This window comes from Ascaphus truei, chromosome 7 (genome assembly GCF_040206685.1).
Source record: "Ascaphus truei isolate aAscTru1 chromosome 7, aAscTru1.hap1, whole genome shotgun sequence".
Lineage (NCBI taxonomy): Eukaryota > Metazoa > Chordata > Amphibia > Anura > Ascaphidae > Ascaphus > Ascaphus truei.
In genome coordinates this window covers 35,984,107-35,999,654 of record NC_134489.1, presented here as the reverse complement: position 1 = coordinate 35,999,654, position 15,548 = coordinate 35,984,107, and the positions used below count along the sequence as shown (strand labels likewise).

Below are 15,548 nucleotides of genomic sequence, written 5' to 3'. Positions count from 1 at the left end.
TTGTTAGCAATTGGGGACTTTGCCTGCGAGCACCCAAAAGCAGAAGGTTAGCTTCTCAAAGTATAAATATCAGGAAGTTCAGGGTTCCCCAGAGCTTAAATTAAACCGGTTCAGCTCCGGGGACCCCCTGCTTTTCATCTTGGAAGAGAAAAGTAGATGGGGGATTGCTGCTTGAAATCTCCCTCCACAGGAAACGGAATGGCTGCCACATCGCAAGCCAATAGGAAGCTGCGAGGTAATTGGTTGCAGCTTGTTATGGACAGCCATTTAAATCCCCCATAAAATCCAGGAAGTAATACAGGTAACTGACCTGGGATGTGTTTTTCGGGAACCAGGCTATCGCATAGGGAGGATCCCCCAATCCCAATACTATAATAGGGTTAATTGCACCTCTTCTGCATGTATTGGGGGAACTTGATATGCATAATTACTGGGAGTCATTAGGGCTTCGTTTTGCCATACTCGCATCGTCTAATCCGCTGCATAAAAGAAACCTACTTCTTCGGTAACGAGTTCATCTCCAACACTAAATTTGATGGGAATGACCTCTGCCTGGTGACATAACTTATGCTTGCTAATAACATAAGTATATTGAATAGATGTGGTTGAAATATAAAATTACTTTCTCTTTTTGCAGTGGAGGTTTTATAAATGATAGATTTCACTTGTGAAATATCCATGTGTGACTGATTTCACATGAACGGTGGACATTAGAGAATTACAACCCAAATATCCCATTCCCTTCTGCGGATACAGCCAGGGGTTCTCAAGACCCCTCCTCCCCCCCAACAGGTCAGATTTTAAGGATATCCCAGCTTCAGCACAGGTGATTCAGACTTCGACAGCCACCTGTGCTGAAGCAGGGATATCTTTTAAAACCGGACCTATTGGGGTTGAGAACCCCCGCAGTACACAGTTTCCCATTGGACTTCACACAATGTTATCTTTACCCTTCTGGCAACCGAGTGGTATAATGGGAATGATTTTTTATTTTGATTTAAATATATCATTTGACAGAACATCGCAGCAAAATTCAACGTTGCTACTCTTCATCAGAAAATAACCAACACTGGCACAATGTTACACAACACAGAGTGACACGGTCAGAACATTATAAAATACAATAGTCAAAGCTGCTGAATCATTAAAATAGTTGATCTCCATCTGTCTTTTTCACATAACCACTTCAGCAAGAAGATGTGGCAGCAAAGCGTTATAACGAGTTCAAGTTCAGCCACGGGCCTGAACGTCGTCATCTTTCCCGCATTGCCTCGGCTTCAAAAACAACACTCATTTAGGTTCTAACCAGAACTGGATTCATTTTTTCTGCCGCTTCCATGTGTGAAATGCAGAGTAAAATCAACGTAGGTGTCCTGGCTGTTCCCAGCACAACGATAATATGGATTGTTAATTGGTTGGTTCCACGCCACCTCTTCTAATCAGCTTGTCTTGCGTTTCGCTGATCTGCTGTTCCTTGGCTTAAGTGCCCGATCTTCTGGAATCTTTTCGTAAATGTTCTCGGGATCCTCTGTCAGGGTGGGAGCAGGGCATGGATTTCCTGGCTTTGAGGTATTGTTTCCATACTGTGGGTCATCAAATTGCATCTTGGGGTTCTTCTGTTGCTGTGAAGCCTGCGGGAGCCAAGGAGAATAAACAGAGTTTTTGTTTAAAATGAACATACAGAGAAACACACGGTTCCTTCAAATCTCAGAATCGGCAATGTATGAAGTCTAAAGCCTTCAATTTATGAGTGCGACATTAGGATAACTACCTATCTTTACCTGAATCGGTAACAGCCATTCGTTTCCTGGGTTCTTAAAACTGGTGAATAAAAAATATTTCTTGATCATTTATTCTTCTATGAAATGAACATAAAGTTTGTTATAATATTATCAGAATCTGATTAACGTGAAACGCTGGACTATTGTTCACTTCATAAAAACAGAAGGCCTTTTTTTTGTGCCAGACCTGTATTTTCATCCCTTGTTTGCAGCTGAGAAATGCCTAATCTTCCTAATGCATAGCGACCTATTAAAGTTTCCCTTTATTGGTCTCACATTGTGGGAATTAACTCATTAACACTCATCCACCCTGTGAATCGTCCTATTTAAAATGTCAAACCATGCTAATTGTGCAGTTGCCATGCACACAGCTTAGTTTTGCAATAAAGCATTGCTGAATATTGTGACCTTCTAGTAACCTCTAAAATGGGTGGGCAACTCCACTCCTCAAGGGACAACAACAGGTCAGGTTTTCAAGATATCCCTGTTTCAGCACAGGTGGCTCAATCAGTGGCTAATGAGCCACCTGTGCTGAAGCAGGGATATGCTGAAAGCCTGACCTGTTGGTGGCCATTGTGGACTGGAGTTTCCCCCATCCCTGATCTAAATCATAATCTTTCTATATAGAATTTTCAGGAAGAGAAAAAAGGCGGAGTGGCCCTTTAAGAGTTTTCTGTATGTTTTTGCTGCTATAACTGGAACAAAAGCCCATGTAAATTGTGTGGAAGCCATTTTTAACATGATATAGTACAATGCAGCACCGAACAAAGACTACCAAGAACTGACAGTATGCCGCTGCGGATCACTATGGCCCTTCCTTTAGGCTTTTTTTTTTTTTTAAACCCCATAAAACACGGAGGCCCCTATCCCTTACGATGTGAAGCTGTCTTCACAGGCTGTAGAAAATGGGAGTAAAAACAAAACATTGACTGTGGAGAAGGTCTTTTCGCTTTGTTGTAGTAATGGGCACTACATCGAATCTACATGGCCAGTGTTGTGCAGATCTCTCTAGCTTAGTGATGGGAACTGTGTAATGTTATTCTGTATTATCCCAAGGTGCCTGTGTTAATTGTCATTGAGGAGCCCTCTCGCCCAGCTCTCCTTGAACTTGAAATGCTGCTTTTCTGGACTCTAGCCCCAATTGATCAGCATGTTTCACACACACTCATTTACCTTTGACTTGCAGAAAGGTTTTGAAGAACTTCCCCCTGTCTTGCCCCGAGTCATCAAGTCTTCCGGGAGTGAAGTGGAGAGCTTAGGCAAGCGAAATGAAGCATGGAAAGCGTGTGTATTCTGCACAGCCTTCTTTTTGGGCTGGGGAAGGGTAGCAGACACAGCCGGTCTTTGTGCGCCCATTTTTAAATTGGGAGAACCCACACACTGGCGGTCCACTTCACAATAAACATTCTCCATCCCACCATTGCAGGAGCCACGACCCATGGCATAAAAGGCAATGGGCTCGTGCACCTTGTGATATTGTGGGTTGCAGCTTGCAGGCTCAGCATAGGTATGGGGTTCCTCCAACGTGGAATACTTCTGCTTTTGAGAAGTTGTTTCCGGCTTGGCCTGCATACAGGGCGCTGATGTCTTGTCCACCTGAGCGTACATGGATGGGTGATCTTCATGTGTGGAACATTTGTCAAATTCCTCTTCAGAAACTGGAGGTATATCAAGTTGAACCTAAGGGGAGAGGTTTTTAAGACATCAGTACGTACCTGTAAATAAAGGCAAGCTGCTATTTTTTGGGGTGGTTTAATCATTATTAAGGATAAATTGATGCACTGCATATTGATATTGACATTTGTTGGGCACAGTCAGTGTCGACGTAGACGAATTGTGACAAATACTTCCACTGACGAAGGGTGTAGAATAAAATATAGGCAACCATATGCATTTTGCCATGTGCTCTGGTTGAAATACTACTACAGCAGGGGTGGACAACTCCAGTCTTTGACTGAGCCACCTGTGCTGAAGCGGGGATATCATGAAAATCTGACCTGTTGGTGGCTCTTGAGGACTGGAGTTGGCCACCCCGTATCACAGGAAACTCCAGATTCACGATGTTCATATACTGTTAATCTCACTCCTCGAAGGAGACACAATGTAATCAAGTGGTCAGAATTTCCCTGCAAATGGTTTCCCACAGAGCAGTATCTTATATCTTTGATGATCACACACGTTTGGCAAGTACTTCTTATGCTAAATCATTTCACCTGCATTTGTCCTGGAGATGGGCAGTTTTTGTTTTCTTGGGAGGGGGTGGCTACCGAAGGTGCCATGTGCGATGGGACCTGCCTCTCCTTCTTCATGGCACTATAGGTCTGCCTCTCTGTTGTTGGTTCAAGACAGTTCTGCAAGCATCCAGTGTTGTTCTGGATTAGAGACATAGACAACAGATTCACTGAATTGTGCAAACAGATGGGCGTACAATCACATAGGGCAGGCGTAATCTTTCCCCGGCTGCGCCCCCCTGCCTGCTTCCCTTCCTGTTCGCGCCCCCCCCCCCCCTTACCTTGTCTCCGGCGTCGAATGAGGCTGCGGGGTCAAGTGACGTCACATTGCAATGGTAACGTGTCGTCACGTGACCCCCGCATTGCCATGGCGACGTGTCAAGGATAGTTGCAGAAGCCTCATGCGATTTCCCCGGCATTTCATTTAAATGCCTTGGGGAAGAGCGCGGGGCCTCGGCAACCGCCCGTGCCCCCCCTTAAAAATCTTCCACACACCCCCCCCCCCCAGATGTAGGGCACCAAAGCACATATACAAACCAATTACAGTCCTGCACAAAAAAATACAGAAAAGTGATTTCCTCAAAAAACAAGGTAACAAGGTCGCAGCCGTATACATGCTGGTGGTGAATAACATGTATATGGACATCGGTAGTTTGTTCCTGCCTTTGGTTATATTACCTTATTAGCACATGCGGTTGTCAACACTTCTCTGTAAGGCTCCACTGGAGATGTGCTGTAATGTTTGAGCAGGTCTCGTAGTTGAGAATGGGTGCTACTCTCTCCCTGGATCACATACCGATCGTCCTCCAACTGGTCAAGCATGAAGTGCCGACACCGCTCCGTGCCTCTGGTGTGTAAGCAAGAGAACTGCTTTTATTGTGGGGTATTGTAATTGTGGCCATCTGTAATATTCTTTATACTAATGCATTGCTCTCAGTATGGCAAGGACTCACGGAGATGCGGAGTGGATTAAACTTTACCTGTACGAAAGGACATATCCAACTCTACTTTCGCAGAAGCGGATGAGAAAACATCCCACTGGTTTTTCTTGCAGCATGTCCTCCGCTCGCCTGTGTGAGAGAGAGACAAGGGTTGGGAAACATGCAGAATCCAAACCCCTCACACTACATACTGTAATACCTGACTAGGGTCGCCAGGCGGCTTCTCCAAAAATACTGGACACAATGGTTAAAGGTGTGATGTGCTCGAGACACACACACAGGCACACCCCTCTCCGCTCTATGCTGTTTCCTCCTCTCCTTGGCCCCACCCCCAGGCTCTTGACACCTCCTGATTGGTTGCATTACGCAGCAGCAGCCAATCGGGATGGCGGAAACTGCCCAGCCCCCCTAGCAACAGCCCAGCTCAGGGAAATCCACTATGTCCAGAGAGGTAATACCAGACACATACATGTCCTGTATTACCTCTAATTTTGTTACTGGACAGAGTGTCCAAATACAGGACAGTCCGGCTCAATACTGGACACCTGGCAGCCCTGTAACCTGACTCGCGAGGAAATTAATTTAGATGAGGCAATTTGCTCCAAAGCAAGGTTGCAAACATTTTCTTTTTGGGTATTTCGTACAAGGGTTAAATATGTGTGTTGAGTTTCTTGTATCAGATTAAAGCAGCGATCCCAGCTGCTCCTCTATGTAACATTTTTGTAACAGAGTTGGAACCAGGGGCTTCACTGGAGCTGTACCACTTTACTTTCAGCTCCAGGAACCCCCTGATCCTGAGATACTTCATTGTCAAGCGGTTTAAATTTCCCTCCGGGGAGACAAAATGGCCACCAAATCCTACAGGCTAAAAAGGGAAGCCACAACGTAATCTGTTTCCTATTGGATGCCAATTTAAATCCCCTTAAGATACCAGGAAGTGATGCCGATAACGCCGGCCGGTAAGTATCTCAGACTGCAACAAAGTTTTTTTCGTTTGCAAGTTCCTTCTCGGAGCAAGAACTTCCTTCCTATTGTCAGTTTGTCCTAAATGATATGTACTCTTTTTGTTACGCAATGTTATTGTCCTCCCGCGCGCCCCGTGGAATACGTTGGCGCCGCACACTTGAAAAACATAAAAAAAAAACAATAGCAGCGCACATATCTGCTGCAGCATGCGCGCCGTGGGAGCTGCAGGGCGGTTGTCTCCTGGCGCGATCTGCAGATTTGTTGTTGGCTGGTGACGGCCGCGTTACGTGAGCGGTTCCAGCCAATGAGGGCGAACCGCTGACGGCCACGCCTCCTTGCCTCCTCTCCACCGGCTCCCCAGTGTAATCACTATGCTGCTCGGCGGCAGTGCTGGGTGACGTCACAGAATAGCGTTGCCGCCCTGCAGCATTTGGTATAATTGGGCCCTAAGGCAGGGATGGCCAACTCCAGTCCTCAAGGGCTACCAACAGGTCAGGTTTTCAGGATCTCTCTACTTCAGCACAGGTGGCTCAATCAGTCCCTGCTTCAGCACAGGTTGCCCACCTCTGTACTAAGAGGATGCCATTGCTATATCAAGACAATGGCTTTCAAGAAGTTACTAAAATAGCATATCCTTTGTGAATGTCTTCACAGAGGTGCCTGATGATATATCACACATATATCACACATATGTCACACACGGTGTGACCAACAACTGCTGTTTTTAGAAAGTTTCCGAAACCATACGGGCTTCCTGTCCTGCCCCGGAAAAAAGACACGGATTCTATCTCTCTCTGAGAATAAGGGTTACCCGCTGATTTTCCAACTCCTTTCAGGAGACTTTTGCCCCGTAAACATTGCTGGGGAGTGCCGCAAAAGAGGAAAGCGTGTAGTACACAGTACACAAAGGAAACCAACGTGTTGCAGATTCTGCTGGCAGCAAAAGAGTTAATGAGCCCCTGGTTGCCATCTTGTTTACCTTCGTCTTGGATGTGGCTTTGAGATGAGGCAGTGCCCACTTACAAATTGGACAAACACCAGTTTTATGTTATGTTATTTTAAAAGAGTGGCAGTTTTAATTTTTATTCTTATTTTTTTACATAGGATTGAAGCAGGGGGGGTCTCCGGAGCTGAACCCCATTAATTTCAGCTCTGGAGGGGACCCCCTGCTTCCCGAGATACCGGCACCACCTACAGAGGTTAGTATCAAGGTGAAGTTTAATGCCCCTGGTCACGTGGGCCAATAGGAATCCGCATCGGATGATGTCACAGCTTCCTATTGGCCCGCAGGGCGTGGGAGCGTTGAAAAGCGGCCATTACATGAACCACAAAGCTGAGCCAGAGCGGCTACCTGCACCCCCTGCGGAGATCTATTCCAACATGACCATGAGTTTAACTAACCCCTTTGGTCTCCTCGAGGAAATGAGTTGCATTGGAAACAAAGGGGTGAAGTGCTTTTAATTTGGAACTGGAACAATTAAATGTGAACCAAACTGACAGCTAGCCTTACTATGTCCGCAAGAGTCAGAAAGCAGCAATACGCTATTCTAGATAAAGCAGAACCGTGAGGGAGTAATGAGGCTGATGTAGCGGCTCAGTGAGTAAAGACTCTAAGCAATGACACATCAGGGGAACCTGGTTCAATTCCTGGTGTCGGCTTCTTCTGACCTTGGGTAAGTCACTTTATCTCCTTGTGCCTCAGGCACCAAAATCATAGAGTGTAAGCTCATCTGGGCAAGGGACTGTGTCTGCAACATTCCTACGTTCTGCGTACCACACGCTATACTGTAATTGTGACACGCTTTAAGTCCCAGAAAAGCGCTATATGAAATAAAGTTATTACTGTATTTGCTTTGTAAGAGACGTGTTCAGGGGCACGCAATTGAGACTGTTTAAAGTGAAATTAGGCTTTATTGCGCCTGTCCCTTTAACACAGCAAAACATATGAAAATAAGCCAAACAAAAAACCTACTCAGCTTTGGAGACTATCTACACATGTAGTTCAGTCCTCTCTAACTGGGTGGTTAGCTAAGCTATTTACCAGCCCTAAATATATAAACATACTGTATATACAGTACAGATATATAGCAGTCCCATAAGGGCTTGACCCCGCTGCCTACTACAACGCACGAGAGCCCTCCCCTCAATGGCACTGGGCCCGCTGCGATGGGGGGCCGCAGCGCAGAGGCGCGAGCTGCTCCTGCTCTCAATAGAATTGAGAGCAGGACTCGCGTCGAGCGATATGGCACGCCCCCGGTGGTTCAGCCAATGAGGGCGAACCTGCCGGGTGATGTCATGGCCGCGCCCCCGTCACTCCCCCGTCACTCCCCCGCCATGCCCCCCCCCCCCCCCCCCCGGACTCTCTTCCTGCAGCTCCCTGCAGACCAGGTAATCGGCTGCACGCGCCGCCAATCTCGCGGGCGCGCGTTGCAGCTGAGTTACCGGGGCCTTAGCCTAAGAAAGTCTTATCTGTTTCTTGTAGCTATAGGGGAAGCCTCTCTGCTCTCTTGGGTGAGCACTTTTGTGTGCTAAGGCAATGTCTGTCCATGTATAGTCTGCTCCCCTTTGTCTTGCTGTCAGCCTGCAGTCTCTTTGCAGCTCAAGACATCTGTCTTCTGGTCAGTCCAGTGCTCACTAAGGAAATCCTCTGGTCTGTCTTTCCTAGGTCAGCTCCAATTGTGAGCTCAGGAATCCTCCTTCCTGTCTCAGAACAGGCTAATTCTGAGAGAGCTCTAATAACTCAGGTGGAGTTGGTTAATTGCACACCAGCAATTAACCAGCACACTGCTGGATTAGAGGCAAGTTGCATTAACAGTGATAAGTCCCTGTTACATGCTTCCTCATATTATTTATGGCAGCGACCAACTACATCACTTGACAGGAATGGTAGTTTATACAAATGATAGGCCTGTGTCAGCAGAAAATATGTTTATTTGTTTTTCTGAAACTCAGCTGTATTTATAAAGAAAAAGGAAACAGAACAGTCAAATCACAATCGTGGTTTTAGTAGTAAACTATTTTAGTCGCTCCAGAGAAAACTGGAGTCTTTGCAAGTTGGACCCTACATTAACTTAGGGGTGCGCAAACTTGCTGTTGCCCCCCCCACCTGCTCTCTCCTGTGTCGCGCCCCCCCCTTATTTCTAATGGGGCGTCAAATAACGCAGCGGGGGTCATGTGACGTCACGTCACATGACCCTGCAGTGTAAAATGACGCCGCTTTGCCATGGAGACGTGTGGACTGAAGCCGGGTAAGAGAGTTACAGGAGCCTCGCGCTCTCAGCGCCCTCCCCCCCCCAAAAGGTATCGCGCCCCCCAGTTTGCGCACCCCTGCATTAACTGATGGCTGCTGTCTATACAATGATATGGGACCTTCCTTCAGATGTGGCTTTTGTAACTTGTATGAATTTTAGCATTTGGCTTTGCAAAAACGGCCATGTTTTGCAGAGCTTTCCTAAAAACATGCAAAGTCATGTTAGGCATTTTTTTTTTCCTCGTGTGATTTTTTTTGTGAATGCGCAGAATTAGCCAGTAAGGTGTGCAAACGTTTGGCACCGAGCTGTCAAAACCTCACCCATCTCCTCATGTGACTTGTGGAGATCTCTAATGCGCTGTACACACCATTACAACAATAATTATAATAATAATAATTATAACGATGAACATTTATCTTGTTTGTCCATTGTCACCCGGGACAAACCTAAATTTGTGTAGGACCCATCCCAGAATCCTGCATTCCACTCGCAATACCTTGTGAGATTGAACAGGCGTGAACAATGCAAGAATGTTATGTTTTCATTTATATTCACTTCAATATTTCCTATGAGTGCTAGATTTATACATTAGGCCCATATTTCCTAAGCAGTGCTACTTCGTAACGTCGGAAGACACCTTACAGGCAATGGGCTATAAGGCCTCGGTCCCGCTGCGCTCGTTGGCGCGGGCGGCTATGTCGCGAGTTCCCCACCAGCAGGGGAATCCTCGCGAGCCGGTCCCGGTCCCCCCTGGCGGCACAGCTGATTACACGCTGTGGCGCGTCAGCCGCTAGGAGACACAACAGAATGGTGTTTCCTAGCGTTGACGCGTCACGTGGTGTGGCTGTGAGCCAATGGGGAGGGGAGGCTTCGGGAGGAGGAGAGGCTTTCGGGGAGCGGGGAGGAGTGTGGAGTGAAAGCAGGTGAGTGCCTGTCTGTGTGTGTGTCTGAGTGCGTGCCTGTCTGTGTGTGTATGTGTCTGAGTGCGTGAGTGCCTGTCTGTGTGTGTGTATGTATGAGTGCGTGAGTGCCTGCCTCTGTCTGTGTGTGTGTGTGTGTGTGTGTATGAGTGCGTGAGTGCCTGCCTGCCTGCCTGTGTGTGTGTATGTGTGTATGTATGAGTGCCTGCCTGCGTGTGTGTGTGTGTATGTGTGTATGTATGAGTGCCTGCGTGTGTGTGTGTTTAAACTTTACCTTCAGCAGCTCCAGCTCCAGCCCGAGTCCGTGGAGGGAGGGAGGGAGGGGGGGGGGGAGAGTAGCGGGTCCCTCCTGCAGTCCGTGGAGGGAGGGGGGGGGAGAGTAGCGGGTCCCTCCTGCAGTCCGTGGAGGGAGGGGGGGGGGAGAGTAGCGGGTCCCTCCTGCAGCCCGTGGAGGGAGGGGGGGGGAGAGTAGCGGGTCCCTCCTGCAGTCCGTGGAGGGGGGGGGGGAGAGTAGCGGGTCCCTCCTGCAGCCCGTGGAGGGGGGGGGGGAGAGTAGCGGGTCCCTCCGCTCAAGCCACGCCCCCCCCTGTCAAACCTCCCATTCCCGTCCAGCTCCCGCTCCCTACAGACCGCATATCGCGGTCTGTGTATCTCAGCGCACCGCCTGTCTGCAGTGCGGGTGCGCTGACTCTGGGAGCGGGGCCTTAGCCTAAGGTGTCGTCGGGGACCAGATGGTATTTCATGGCATGCAACCGCTTAATAAGTATGGGCCATAGTCTTAGGTTAGGTAATGCCATATTTATGCTCTGTCAGGAGTGTAAACTCCAGTCCTCAAGGGCCACCACCAGGGCAGATTTTTAAGGATATCCCTGCTTCAGCACAGGTGGCTCAATCAGTCCTTGTTTCAGCGCAGGTGGCTCAATCAGTGGCTCAGTGCTGAAGCAGGGATATCCTTAATACCTGACCTGTTGATGGCCCTTGAGGACTGGAGTTGGCCACTCCTACGCTAAGTAATTTGTACCGTGCACTCACTGATTTCTTTGCAGAGCGATCCCACTTACCGTCGGGTGATAAAGCCATGGAACCACTCTGGGAACTGTCCATTCTTCAATAGCCTTCTCCTCTGGCTCTTTTCAAACCACTGCTGTGTCTGCTCCTTCAATGTGCCTGCAGGTTTCTCAGATATTGCTTTCTGGATACCCTTGCTAGAAGATGTGAGCTTAGTCTAAAAGCAGAACAGAAAATATTGAGTGTGAGCGCCTCTAAGGCCTGTAATATAGTGCGGGCGCGCGTCAATGATAATTGCCTTTGTGAGGCTGACGTTGCTATAGTTGAGACGTGCGCACATGGCTGTGAGCGGTGGTGCGGCAGATCAGAGGAAATACAAGAAATGTGTATTTTCACACTGTTGCCGCGCCACATGACTCTGTGAGCCAATCACAGTGCGGCCTAACGCTGTGATGTCAGTGTCACGCCACCTAGCCGTCGCGTGTCACCACTTGCCCTATAGAAACTAAATGCACGCGCCACATGCATGCGCAACGCCGTGTGCGCACTAGCGCGTACTATATTACACACCTAAGCTCTCCCTCATGAAACATTATAATAACAATAATTTACTAACTTACTGCAAATGATACTTAATTACAAGATATACAAACATAATCTTATATTTTACTGGCTATGCACTTCTTTAACCCTGGCTGTGCTGAAAAAGCCGTGTAATGCAGCAGGCATAAGCTTATAGGGGTCCATGTTAAAGCAGCAGTCCAAGCTGTCATTTCCCCTCCCCCTCTCCCCTTTAATATGTGCATCAATACAATCCACACAATGATAAGTAATTAGCTAAGTTGAGGACCAAAGATGCAAAGTTCTGTGGGGAAGATCATGTGACCAGGCAGTCACTAGATATAATTGGTGCACTGCTAGAGAGAGGGCAGGGCTCAAAAAGGGGTGTGCCAGAGCCTGTTTCAGAAGAGGAAGGGGATGTGACTTTGTATATCAACGTATCTCACTGATATAAATCAATATTAGTGTATTTTATATGTGGTTTATGCATTTGGTCAGCGTACATAAATACACTACTATTGATTTATATCAGTGAGATATGGAGAGACCCCTTGATGCTAAACACCTCGACTCACAGACAATAAGGTAGTTGAAGTGTCTGCCAGTATATGTGGCTTTAAGAACATAAAACAACCCCTCACTTCCATCTGCAGGTGAAGGACTCCTAACAGTTCCCAGAATCTCCTTAACTTCCTTTGGGGCCCGAGCTTTTAGCCGCGCTGCTCCCACTCTCTGGAACAATCTGCCCCGTACAGTGCGAGAGGCCCCCTCTCTGGGAATCTATACAAACAGGCTCGGGACCTACCTGTTTCCCCAGGCATTTAATGAATGACCCACAACCTTTCCGGCATTTAATAGCTACAGTACCGTCCCGTCCTGTATTGTATCTTTCCTTGTGTAACTGGGAAGTGCTTTGAGTCCCATTGGGAGAAAAAGCGCTATATATATATATATATATATATATATATATATATATATATATATATATATATATATATATATATATATATATATATATATAATAAAATTATTATTTTGATTATTATTTATTAAAGCAGAGAGATACACATCTGATAAGATCCAAATGGGTTCTATACTAATTAGTGTTGATTGGATAGCTTTACTAACTTCGGCCCCTCTTCAATATGCTGTAACCCATCTTCCCTTTCCCCTGGAACACTTAAGCTCCGGTCATTTGAATGACTTCACGGCATATTAAATAAGGTCTGACTATGTTCCTTGACTAATGTGACTAAGTGGTCATTTACAATTACCATAGATTCAGCATCCTTGGGTTCCGCTTGGGCCTCTGTGAGTAGCTGTCCTGGGTGATTGTGCTTTAGATCAGAAGAGACGCATGATGTCTTGGTGACCTCCTTGCTGGTAGCATTGGATTTGAAAGTAGTGAAGAGGACCGGCGGGTAATCTGCAGGAGGTGGGAAGAGTTTAGCTTCAGCCGCTCACTGCTGCACAATAAGAGGACACCTGCATTTTCTCCCACAGTATTTTACGTTAATGGCAGAGGGTTTGGCGGGTCACCTGTCCAGCAAAGCAAATGATCACGCAGGTATTGAAAATAATAATGCAATGAAGTAATTACATAGTGTGACCAGACATCCCTGATTAGCCGCTTGTCCAGGTTCCTGGCCATCGTGGCCACTGTCCCGGTTTTTATTGGCACTTGCCGGCCGCTTGTGCGCCTGCGCGAACGCCAAGCTCCCACATAAAATAACAGGGGAAAGGAAGCACTGCCCTGTAGAGCTTAAAATCTAAGGGACAAAGTTAGAGATCTTGTTTAAAGCATTTGAAACCATGGTGGTAACGAGCTGTGCAAAGATGCTACGTTTAAAATATGGTATAATTCAAGGGGAAAAACATTTTTTATTGTCTATTATAGCTCTACTGTCTATAGCAGGGGTGCGCAAAGTTTCCCTCATGCGCCCCCGTCTCCTCTCTCCTCCGGCTCTCGCCCCACCCCCCTGCAGGTGACCCCGCGGTGTCATTTGACGCCGGTTGCCATGGAGATGTGTCGCTGGAACTCAAGATAAGTTCAAAGTTACAGAGGCCTAGTGCGATCCCCGGCATTTATTTTAAATGCCTTCAGGGAAGCGGAAGGCCTCTGTAACAGCCGCTCCCCCCCAGAAAATCTCGCTCCACCCCTGGGGGGTGCGCCCTGCACTTTGCGTAGCCCTGGTCTATAGCGCAGTATTGAAAGAAAAACTATTGTAACGGCGCTAACTTGTGACAATGTCCTAAAAAATGTGAACTATATATAACAATAAATTTGAAGCAATTACAGAAATAAATATCTCAGAAAGTAAGTGATTAACGTGAACTGTGATCTATTAGTAAATAAAGTGAAGAATCCACCACCCAGTGTGAAGGTGCTAATAGAAAAGCTACTCAAAACCCTTGTATAGACTGTTCTCTTAGTCTGTTTGATTGCAGAATTCTTCAAAGATTCAGGGGAGTGCCAATGTTCACGTTGCCATATGTAAAAGAATAATAAAAGCAACATAGTGTGGTATAGTTTCAACTCTGTGTGGTTTTCTTTCAAGTGTAAAGGTAATCCACTCACAATTTTCTTCTCATTAATAAGGCATTACAGAGACACTCCTCTCTCTGATTAGAGCAATAAATCAGGATATCCACGGACACAGACCCCCTTCACTTCCTCTCCACCGTCATATGAATACCCAGGAATAACAAGAAACACCAAATAGCGCAATAACGTCTTAAAATGTATTGGAGATCATCATAAATAAAACATATGGATATGCACTCACATAAGGTCTATAAACACAGTCATGGTACGAAATCCCGATATAAGGTATGCACAATTCACCGGTACACGTTGTGTTGTTCCCCTCCGCATCTCTGCTCCCATCAACGTCACTTCCGGTTGACGCGGGGTTGAGGGCGGAAGTGCTGTAAGGGAGAATCTCCGGCTGCCAGGACTTCGCGTCATGCACTTGCAAAGGCTGAACACTGACCACTGATTCAACGCGTTTCGTCGGTACGACTTCTTCAGGAATCTAATTGCCCTATCAATCCTCAACATATTTATAGGCACAGAATTTGTGAATCAATTGATCACTTAATTGCAATCCATATGGTAATTATTACGCATCTACCCATTACATAGTAGTGCTCCAAAGATGTAACATATAGTAATGTATAAAAATGACAATCAATTTAATAAACATAAACATTATATAATTTTTTTTTTAATAGAAAATACAAATTGCATATCAATCCAATTGAATCAACTAATAATGACAAACATTGTTAAAATAACTTAATCTTTTGATCCTAGGAGGGAGACAGGGAAAAACAAATGAGTAACATGCAATGATAATACAAACAATCTGTTGTAATCCAATGTAATATAAGAAAGAAAGAGATGCTTATCACAAGAAAGCTCCTATATCAATACTGACGTTTAGCCCCTCTGGAACCAGCGTTTATAGTTTGTGAATCCAGTATGTTTCACGCTGGGCCAGAAGGGTTAATCTGTCACCACCTCTCCAGTGAACAGGGACATGTTCGATTCCTTTATATGTTACCAATGTGGGATCTGAATGATGGTAGATACCAAAATGTTTAGAAACACAATGGGTTAATACATTTTTTCTTAATATTCCCCATGTGTTCTAATATACGTACTCGTAGGGGTCGTGACGTTCTCCCCACATATTGGAGGCCACAAGGGCACTCCAATATATACACCACATATGAATATTTACAATTTATATAATGTTTAATTTTGAACCTTTCATTCGTTACATTGGATTTGAAGGAGAATTTCTCCACACTTTTTTGGACACAGGCTTTGCATGAGATACAACCATAAAAATCACTGGGTTTATTTAACCATGAACTACTGTCA

The 15,548-nt window shown here is 46.2% G+C and overlaps 1 protein-coding gene across 3 annotated transcripts in view; it reads right to left on the bottom strand.

Annotated features, from left to right (window-relative positions):
• The window catches only part of SH2D2A (SH2 domain containing 2A), a 34,831-nt gene continuing 19,283 nt past the window's right edge, over positions 1-15,548 (bottom strand). For 2 of the 3 annotated variants that reach the window (XM_075607674.1, XM_075607675.1), the window contains exons 2-8: positions 12,934-13,085; positions 11,152-11,315; positions 4,993-5,082; positions 4,691-4,859; positions 3,995-4,153; positions 2,955-3,461; positions 1-1,631 (exon numbers count right to left, since the gene is read on the bottom strand). In XM_075607674.1, coding sequence (XP_075463789.1) covers positions 1,440-1,631; positions 2,955-3,461; positions 3,995-4,153; positions 4,691-4,859; positions 4,993-5,082; positions 11,152-11,315; positions 12,934-13,085 — 1,433 coding nt within the window. In that variant the 3' untranslated portion in view covers positions 1-1,439. Of the gene's footprint in view, positions 1,632-2,954; positions 3,462-3,994; positions 4,154-4,690; positions 4,860-4,992; positions 5,083-11,151; positions 11,316-12,933; positions 13,086-14,445; positions 14,534-15,548 lie in introns of those variants that run through there. The other variant, XM_075607676.1, reaches the window with a different exon arrangement.